The sequence below is a fragment of the Dendropsophus ebraccatus genome, chromosome 9 (assembly GCF_027789765.1).
Source record: "Dendropsophus ebraccatus isolate aDenEbr1 chromosome 9, aDenEbr1.pat, whole genome shotgun sequence".
Lineage (NCBI taxonomy): Eukaryota > Metazoa > Chordata > Amphibia > Anura > Hylidae > Dendropsophus > Dendropsophus ebraccatus.
This window is the reverse complement of record NC_091462.1, coordinates 59,507,777-59,518,234: the sequence shown is the minus strand read 5'-3', so window position 1 is coordinate 59,518,234 and position 10,458 is coordinate 59,507,777. Positions and strand designations below refer to the sequence as shown.

General features: G+C 39.9%; 1 protein-coding gene across 2 annotated transcripts; it reads left to right on the top strand.

The window, feature by feature from the left end:
• Positions 1 to 255: 255 nt before the first annotated feature.
• Positions 256 to 5,646, top strand: LOC138802131 (gamma-crystallin-3-like). Of its 2 annotated transcripts, none has more exons than XM_069985287.1 (3): positions 256 to 298; positions 1,347 to 1,589; positions 5,371 to 5,646. In XM_069985287.1, the coding sequence occupies exons 1-3, from the start codon at positions 278 to 280 to the stop codon at positions 5,644 to 5,646; spliced, it is 540 nt and encodes a 179-aa protein (XP_069841388.1). In that variant the 5' UTR covers positions 256 to 277. The 2 variants fall into 2 exon arrangements, with proteins under 2 accessions (XP_069841388.1, XP_069841389.1); XM_069985288.1 differs by lacking the exon at positions 256 to 298 and adding an exon at positions 1,022 to 1,030.
• The last annotated feature ends 4,812 nt before the right edge of the window (positions 5,647 to 10,458 follow it).

Genomic DNA, 10,458 nt, shown 5'->3' with positions numbered 1-10,458 from the left:
GATTCTATTGACACTGACCACTTCTCCCACACACTGGGAAAACTTGACCCACAGCACCCACAGACACCCACCAACAATGGACTCTCCTCTTCTTTCTCTCTACCTATGTCTATGTCTCTTCCTTGTGTTTTCCTAAATGCCTTCTGTGATCCGTCTCTCCTCAGCACACACAGCTGACTGCTTGCCTTCAGGAAGTGGATGGCACTATATACAGGGTGAGTGGAAGGTGCTGACATCACAGTGGGGCTTGAAGGGGATTAAACGGCTGCAAGAAAATATGGAAACTGTAATTAAACATGTACGTACCCCATTGCGGCCTTCATTTTCAATTTGCTATGGAATTAGCTTCGCTCATCTGTAATTATAAGTAATGAACAATAGTGATGTCCTTTTTAAAGATTATAATTTCTTATTTGCGTTCTTTATGTTTCCTCATCTTTATCATTTTATTTTTACATCGAAATGACATGACACCTGCCCTGACTTCTTTATAGATATTGTTTTTGTTAGAATTGGGACTGTGATATGTTTTATTTTATCAATTGTAGACTCTTGGATGACAAATATTCCATTATGCCGTTCGTTCTTTCATTGATTTATAATCTTTTTTGTCATATAATTACAGCTGTACCATACATATTCTCCTATCATAGAGTTCTGGGTTTTTGCCGCATTATTTGAAAATTACATCTCAATCTCATTTTTATTTTCTTTGTCTAAATTAAATACTACAGTGGACGTGTATAACTATTGAGAACATTTTCAAAAGTATGTTGCTTAGCTTAGCTTTCTTATTTGTCGCTTCCTAAATACTAACCTATGAGAAACTTCTAAGGTAAAAGAGTAAGCACATATTCTACATTAGTACCAATGAACAAAACTTCAGTTAAGGTCACAAAGCTATTGATTCCAATTAGTTGGCAAAAGGTCAGCAAGTTCTCCATACAATAGAGGAGGTATATATAGACCTCTGTCATTTACCAGTGAAGACTGAACGAGATCAGCTATCACATAACTGAAAATGGGAAAGGTAAGAAGTTAGCTAGTTTACACGAGATACAGAAGGATGTTACTTAATACTTCTTTACAGAACAGGCGACTCACCTCTGGGCTACTGATGAGTGATGAGAGGTTGGAATAGCCTGGAAATGCATAGTGTTTTTAATTTCAAGGGACAAAACCTGCTTTTTAGCCTTTAGTCATGAGTAGCAGTGTCCGATTACTGCTGTTAAGGAGAGGTGTGGCGGATAGTTTCTGTACACCTTTTTGCTTTAATATCTATTAGGCACTGTTATTTTTCTTGTTACTTTTATTGTTATGTTTATATTCACATTTTAATTTTACAGATTATCTTTTATGAAGACAGGAATTTCCAGGGACGCTCTTATGAGTGTAACTCTGAATGCTCAGATTTGTCCTCATACTTCAGGCGGTGTAACTCTATCCGTGTAGATAGTGGAAACTGGATCTTGTACGAGCACCCGAACTACAGAGGACATCAGTACTATCTCCATAGAGGAGAGTATCCTGACTACCAGCAATGGATGGGTTATAATGACTCCATTAGGTCTTGTCGCATGAGCCCTCAGGTCAGTCTCAGATCAAAATATTAATTTCTATCAACCATAATGTAATAAAAACATTTTAACACATTGAGGGAGATTTATCAAAGGGTGTAAAATTTAGACTGGTGCAAACTACCCACAGCAACCAATCACAGCTCAGCTTTAGGCAGTGCTGAAAGGAAAGCTGAGCTGTGATTGGTTGCTGTGGGCAGTTTGCACCAGTCAAAATTTTACACCCTTTGATAAATCTCCCCCATAATGTTTTGTGTTCAACAAGCTCTATTTTGTGGTCAATTAGTGGTGTTTGGGACCATTCTATCACAAAAATACCAACAGGTTCACCAAGCCCTAGAGAGTTCACCAACCCCTAAATGCTTTAAGAATAGTAAATAATTTCAGTTTGTTTTATTTTTAAATTCTTAAAAAATGGTAAATGATTTCAGTTTGCCTTTGGAATTTGATCTATTTCCCCCTATCCATACCCATGATATCACTGTGCTGAAAAAGTAGTGCACTGGACAAAATAAATTCACATTTTATTGAAGCTACGCTGGAAGTTCCTAACGGAGCTTTAAAAACAGTTGTGAATAAAATGGCTTTAGTGCTGCTGCTGTACCTGCACTATGACTTAATATTACAGTATATAATGTCACAGGTAAGATCCACTTAATATATGCTGTGATATGCTGTCAGGTGTGGTATGCTGCCAGAATCCAGGTACCTGCTAATACTAGAGCAAACCAAAAGTCCGAAAAGTCCGCTCATCTCTAGTTATTACTCCTTTTTAACAGAAGTGAAGGCTTGAGGTCGTCTGTGATTATGCTGCAATTAGAATAAATGGAAATGCTGTAGATATAAATTTAGTCATGCTGAACTATTTATTGTTAAACAAGCTACAGTAGAGACCCATTTGGAGACTGTGGACTTTGACTATGTTAAAGGGACAACACTCTCTTTTTAAGTGTCATTGATGTGCAGGTTCACATATATGTGATGGGGTGGTCAAGGTGATTCTGGAAAATTTCAGTGGGGTATTACAACACCCCTTCAGACATTTGTAGCTATAGTCACAAAAAGACAAAAATAAATAAATAAATAAATAATTGTATGGCCTACCACAGGTTCACAGTAAGTGGGAATGTATAATGTATAGTCCCCTACTGCTTTGTAAACTGTATAGGAAAGTACATACTTGTTGTAGTTTATAAGTGGGGCAATTCAAGCATTTGCTGTATGATAGAACTGGAATTGAAGGTTGAGGTATGGAGAAGACTCCCCTTGGCAAAAATAGACAGAATAGTTTTGCTAAGAGCTGTCTGTCTTCCAAAACTCCTGTGTTTGGGGCTGCTCCTATTTGGATAGAGAAAAGGCATTTTTAGAGGATAATAACTATGATGTATTACTTGATTTGGGGGTGAAAAAGGATTAGAATGAGATATGAGCTTTTAACTATTCCGAGAAGTAGAGGTGGTCTTGGTCTTCCGGCCTTTGAAACATATTTTATGGTCTCTCAGTTGGTTTGGTTATTGAAGTGGAGGGATAGCACTTTTTTGTCACAACTGGGGAAAGGAGATGAAGAGTTGGACTATGATGTGTTTCAGAGGCTGGAAGCAGGAATGATAGATGAGGGCCCGTTGGGGAAAACTTTGGGTAGACTATGGAGGGCACTCAAAAGGGAGGTGGGGACTCATTCATATCTGGAAAGTACCCCTCTATGGAATAACAGTAATTTAACTGAAGTGAAAAAAATAGGGGTGTTAAAATCTCTGGCCGGTAAAGGTATAAAAACAATAGGAGATGTGGTGCAATATGGGAAAATTAAGAACTAGAGGGAAATAAAAGATGAATTTAGTCTGAAAAATGATAGATGGTTCGACTACTTGAAGTTGTATAATGCTTTAAAAACCACAGAACGTTTCGGCAAATTGGTTACAGTGAAGAGCCCTATTATAGACAGAATAAAAGAGGGTCACTTTGTAAAAAAGAGTATTTCTGGGATGCATATCTGCAAGTGGGAGACCCCTTTCCATTTAGGAGTCAACAGGGGTGGGAGAAGGAAATAGGGAAACTAGAGAACTGGCCCAAAATTTACCAAAATATTAAAAATGTGTCTCCCTCCGGAGGACATCAACTTATTCAGTTTCATGTGGTCCATAGACTGTGTTACACTCCTGGCGTACTTAAAAAATTTACGAAAGACAAAGGTGGTAACTGCCCCAGATGTGGAGAAAATGGTAGTAATTTTAAACATATGATATGGTCCTGTGGCAAACTTAGGGAATTTTGGGAAAATGTCTTATTAGGCATTGAGGCTAAATGGGGGTCCCAGGTGGATAAAGATCTGAAAGTGGTGATCCTGGGAGACACCACGGGGGTAAAGGGCTCCAAAAAGAAGGTGAAACTTCTGTTAAGAATATGTTTTTATGCCAAATTGGTAATTATAAGAAATTGATTTGCCTTAAAGCCTCCCAGGTTTCAGGATTGGGAAAAATGTGTTGGGAGTTTTGAGTGTTAGGGTAAGAGTGTGAGACTAAAATGTAAAGGGGATATTTATTTTTTTATTTTTTTTTGGGGGGGGGGAAATGGGGAGGGGAGTAAAGGGAAAGTGTAGGAATTTAGGTAGGGGAATCTATCCTCCTGGACCAGTTGGATTGCGTTATTTGTAATTTATTCTTGTTTTGTTTTTATATTTCTTTCTGAATAATATTGTTAATTTGTTAAAACTAATAAAATTTATAAATATAAAAAAAACAAAACAAAAAACATTTGCTGTATGACGCAGAAGCCACACAGTAATTTTTATGTATTTCCTCACTGTTATTTGTACATGATGTTTTTTCTTTCTGTTACTTGAAACCAGGGCCGATTCTGAGGTTTCTGCCGCCTGAGGCAAACCTCCGGCAGCCGCCCCAAGTGATGGCCGGCATACCCCCCCCCCCCCCCCGCAGCCATCCACTCACCCCTGTCCCACGCCGCAGCCGCGCTCTCTGCTGTCCCACTCTGCAGCCCGCGCTCTCTGCTGTCTCCACATCCCGTCAGGTCCCGCGACATCACCCTGCAGCTGTCACGGACCTCCAGGCTGTGGTGAGTGAGTGGGGTGATCGGGTCGCGCGATCACCCCAGCGCGTCCCCCACCGACCCCGGGCACTCACCACAGCCTGGAGGTCCGTGACAGCTGCAGGGTGACATCGCGGGACCTGACGGGATGTGGAGAGCGCGGGTGATGGGACAGGTGAGCGGCCGCTGTCATTTTTGTTAAGTGATACTTAACAAAAATGACAGCAGGGGGGACATAATGCCGCCCCCTGCCGGACCGCAAAATCTGCCGCCTGAGGCGGAAGGCTCATTCCGCCTCATGGCAGAAGCGGGCCTGCCTGAAACTCATTAAATAATAGCTATGGATTAGCATGTTTCTAGTTCAGGTGGATTGATTGCTGTTTGCGTGTGTCTTTAATTAAAAAGTTCATTAAACGTAACCCAAAGGCAATGTGCGGCATTTATCATGATTTATACCTGGAAGCAGGGATAGATTAAGTACGCCAGGCCGGCTGGATTCACTAAGAGGCGTGCACCTGTTAGTGAATATGGCTGGGGAAAAGGGGGTGGGGCCTAAGTTACATTAGGTACGTATGGTCTTCATAAATCCTCGCCAATGTGTATTGGACAAATGTCATTCTATTGACTTCAATAATTTCCATTAACTTCAATCATAATTCAGTAATAACGGACGTTATTTAAACAAAAAAAATGATGGTTTTGGTGTTCTTTACTCTAATGCATGCTAACAATTTATTCCTTTAAATAGCATCAAGGATCATTCAGAATCAGGATCTATGATAAAGAAGATTTCAGAGGGCAGATGATGGATTTCCATGAAGACTGTCCTCATGTGTATGAGAGATTCCACCACCATGATATCTATTCTTGCCAAGTACATGATGGATATTGGATGTTCTATGAAGAACCCAATTATAGAGGACGTCAGTATTACCTGAGACCTGGAGAGTACAGAAGATACACTGACTGGGGAGCCACAAGCCCCAGAATTGGCTCCTTCAGACGTCTCCATTATTTTAACTAAACATTTTAACTAAACTGATAAAACGTTGACATTTTAGCTGTGTTTTAATAAAATTGTCAAGATAAACAGACTATCACTTATTTTCTTTAAGAATATTATCTTCGTTACTAGTATATAACAGTGGGTTCTTTGGGATTTACTTTATATGGTTAATTCCTTGATTCAGGTGTATTGGTGAGTTTGTTATTTGATATTTGAAAATATCTTCAGTGCAATACAAAAGGATATAACAGTGCTTTGGTACTTTGGTACTACTGCAGTTAACAGTAGCAGATATCACAACAGTAGTTTCAGGTAAAGAGAAGTAGAAGAAATCTGTAGCAGTAGATAGAAGGCCCTGGCCTCTGTTGCTGCCGAGACTACTCTATTGCTACATCCTGGTAGCAATAGAGTAACAATCTGTTAGATCATTGCAATACTTTAGTATTACATTGATCACTGTCTGTGTTCAAAACATTGCTTTAAAAAAGTTTTTTTTTTTTAAAGAAATATAACATCACATCCCAGAAAAAAAAATCAAAACAAAGTGATCAAAAAGGCCCAGAAAAGTGTTTTATGTTAGGATAGGGACAGAAAGACACAAGGACAGGTGAGCCCTGACACTGGCACCCGCCATTCTGTCTCTACCTACTTGCCTGAGGTGCTCTAAGCAGCAGCGGACAACTGGACAGCAGTCCCTGATCTAACCAAAGTGCAACACAGAACAAAACAAGACAATACAAAACACAATAAAGGGAGAGCCTGAAGTCCTATTCAAAAACCAAATGAGCAGTGAAGTACAAAATCGTGTCCAAGGGGTAGTTAAAGGGTCAATAGCAAAAGTCAGGTAACCAGAATACAAATGCAGAAACAACACTGTGCTCTGCTCTTGCTTATTGCAATGGCTGATTACAAAGTAAGTTTGGCTGGAGTACCCCTTTAATCCCTTCCCATCATTAAGCTGTATATATACATTCCTACTGCACATACCCGTGCAGTAGGAATGTATATATATGTTCCTGAAAGAGGGGCTTACTGATTTGTGCGGGACCACTGCAGTGAGAGCGGTCCCGCACACATCAGTGTGTCTGGGGCCTGAGGTAATGAGAGGCAGCTGCGATCCCGCAGCTGCGACTCATTAACCTCTTAAACACTGCTATTGCGACGTTTAAGATACTCAGTGACAGAACAAGCTTCTTTCACTGAGTGATTGGGACCCCCTGCAGCATGTACCGACCAGTTCCGATCACATGTACCGATGGGCGGGGGTAAGCCTCTTACCTCCGTCCTGTCGGATGCTCAGTGTATGAATAGAGTCTGCTCTCAGGCAGGCTCTATGCATAGATCACCGATAAAACTGATGTATGCTATGCTATGGCATAGCATATACTGTATCAGTACATGCAATCTAATGATTGCATGTTGTACAGTTAAGAAAGTATAAAAAAAGCGTAATAAATTAAAAAAAAAAAAAAAAAAAAACCCTTATAAACCCCCCTCCAAATAAAAGTTTAAAATACCCCCTTGCCTATTATAAAAATATTTTAAAAAAATAAATAAATAAACATTATATATCGTATTGTGTGTCCAATCTATTAAAACATAACATTATTGTTCCCACATGGTGAACGGCGTAAACAAACAAAAAAAAAACAACACACACCAGGATTGCTGATTTTATTAAATTATATAACAGAAAAAAATTAATAAAAAGTGATTCTAATTTTTCTGTTACACCAATATGATATTAATAAAAACTAGAGACCATGTCCCAAAAAATGACACCCCAACCAGCCCTGTAGATGGAAAAATAAAAGCGCTATGGCTATGGAACATTGCATTAGAGGAGAAGTCCGGCAAATATTTTTATTAAAGTATTGTATTGGCCCCCTAAAGTTATACAAATCATCAATATACACTTATTACAGGAAATGCTTATAAAGTGATTTTTCCCCTGCACTTACTACTGCATCAAGGCTTCACTTCCTGGATAAAATGGTGATGTCACGACCCGACTCGAAGCGCTGTGAGGGCTGGGGCTGCTGGAGAGTTTGATGGCAGAGGGATGCTTAGTGTCCCTCCAGTGCCCTGTATCCCTCAGTGTCCCCCTGCGATCATCCTCAACAGCAGCCACAGCCCGCACAGCTCTGGGAGTCGGGTTGTGACATCACCATTTTATCCAGGAAGAGATGCCTTTATGCAGTAGTAATTGCAGGGAAAAAACACTCTATGTTGATTTCCCGTAATAAGGGTATATTGGTCATATGTATAACTTTTGAGGGGCAATACAATACATTAATAAAATATTCACCACGCTTCTCCTATAATTTGACCCGGACTTTTGTGCATCAAAGGGCTCTGTTTTGAAGGGCTTAAAACATTGGTGGGAGGATGACACCTTAAACTATTCTTAAAAGGACATGGAATTTCATGGTGAACCCCATAAAAATTGCGTGCTGGAGCCTGGCGTGACCCTATGAAAAATGTACTTATAATTTGAAAATTAAATTTTAATTGAATTTGAAATTGTATTTCGACATGGGAGGATGCCACCTGCCAGAAATTATGGGTGAGAGCCTGGGATCATTTTTAAACTTGTTATAACCTCTGTATTGTTTTTTTTTTTTTACTTAAACTTGAAAATTGAATTTGAATTGAATTTAAAATTTTATTTAAAATTGGACATTGGTGGGACTGCTTACTTGGGCTCCCACTCCAAGAGGTCCAACAATACTGACACAAACAGGCTTCAGTCCAGTCCAGTTTTTTTACTTACTGTACACCACTGCAGTTCACACACAGCGATATCACCCACTGTAGATCCCAACGCATTTCAATTGGTTCCGCGCCCTTAGTCATGGTTACTATATCTGAGTCTAGGTTCACCTAGATAGCCACATGTGTGGAGGACACAACATTTCTGGCTTTGGTTTCAAAAATCTGTCAAATCTATAAGGATGAGCATGGTGAGCTTTGCCTATAACAGGCACATTGCATTGATTAAACCTGCACGCTGACTACAGAAAACAAAAACTTAAAATAAGATAAATGCAAATTTTGTCTTTTGTCTGTTTTACTCACCTCACCAACACCTCACACAGTAGTAATAGAGAGAGACCCAGGGTAACTACAAGTACCACAATTAACCACTAGGTGCAGCACCCCTTGTAACCTCTACGTCAGACCCCTAGAAGTAAAAGGATAGAGAGATAATTCAGAGAACGGCCGGTAAAAAGATCTCTCTGTGACATCACTTCTTCCCCTGATAATCTAGTCTGCTGCAGCTTCCATCTCCAGGTCTCTGTGCTAGGCCCTTTTAGGTGTAAAAAAAAAGTGCCAATGCTGGTGCTGCCACTTTCAGGTGTCTGTGCTTGGCCTCTCTGGGTAAAATATAATGCCCCTATTGGTTGTCAGGATCAGTGAATGTGAGCCCACTGTGTCACATATTTGTCTATCCCTAAGGGCGCTGTCTAAGTGTATCCTCTGTTCTTAGAAACATAGAAACATAGAAGATTGTCGACAGATAAAGACCACTGGGCCCATCTAGTCTGCCCTTTTAGTATTTTAGGATAGATATATGTTTATCCCAGGCATGTTTAAATTCTGTTATTGTAGATTTACCAACCACCTCTGCTGGAAGTTTGTTCAAAGTATCTACTACTCTTTCAGCAAAATAATATTTTCTCACATTGCTTCTGATCTTTCCCCCAACTAACCTCTCATTGTGTCCTCTTGTTCTTGAGCTAATTTTTTTTTTTTACTGAAAACACTTCCCTCCTGAACCCTATTTAGTCCTTTAACATATTTAAAGGTTTCAATCATGCCCCCCCTTCCCTTCTTTCCTCCAGACTATACAGATTCAAATCCTTAAAGTGTCACTGTCGTTAAAATTTTTATTGCAGAAATCAATAGTCCAGGCGATTTTAAGAAACTTTGTAATTGGGTTTATTAGCCGAAAAATGCATTTTTATCATGAAAAAGCAGTTTGAAGCTCTCCCCCCTGTCTTCATGGTTTTCCTATGGAGAGAGAAACTAAAGGCAGCAAAAACAGGGCAACAAAGAGTTAATTTACATTCTCATCATGGGCTCTCTCCTTTGACAGGCACCATGGACCTCTCTGACCACTAATTAGCTCTGAATAGCTCTCCTGCTGAGTAATCCTTTGCTCTGAGCTGCCTGCTAATCTCCCTCCTTCCCCCTCCCCCCTCCCCTCTTCATAGACCAGACAGGATCCGACTGATGAAAGAGATGAAAAAACAGTTGAGATTTTCTGATTCTGAGGAGTGGACAGCAGAAAGGAAAGGAGGGGGGGACCTGGGAAAAGGCTTTTTACATGCAGATAATGGCATATTTGGCTAATAAACCCAATTACAAAGTTTCTTAAAATCGCCTGGACTATTGATTTCTGCAAAAAAAAGAAAAAAAAATTAACAACAGTGACACTTTAAGTCTTTCCTGATATGATTTATGCCTCACACCCTCCACCATTTTTGCAGCCCATCTTTGGACCCGTTCTATTTTATCAATGTCCTTTTTTAGATGAGGTCTCCAGAACTGGACACAGTTTTACAGATGTGGCCTCACCAGAGTTCTGTACAGTAGGATCACAATCTCCCACTTCCTATTGGTCATACCTCTAGCTATACATCCCAGCATACAATTTGCTTTCCCCACTGCCTGGTTGCACTGGTGACTCATTTTAAGGCTGTCAGAAATCTCTACCCCTAGAAATCACAGAAATTCTTCACAAGATAAACCTGATGGTGGAGATAGGCTTTACCAGAGGATACACCAGGTCACTACATCCTAAAATAGACAAAACATGTAACAGCT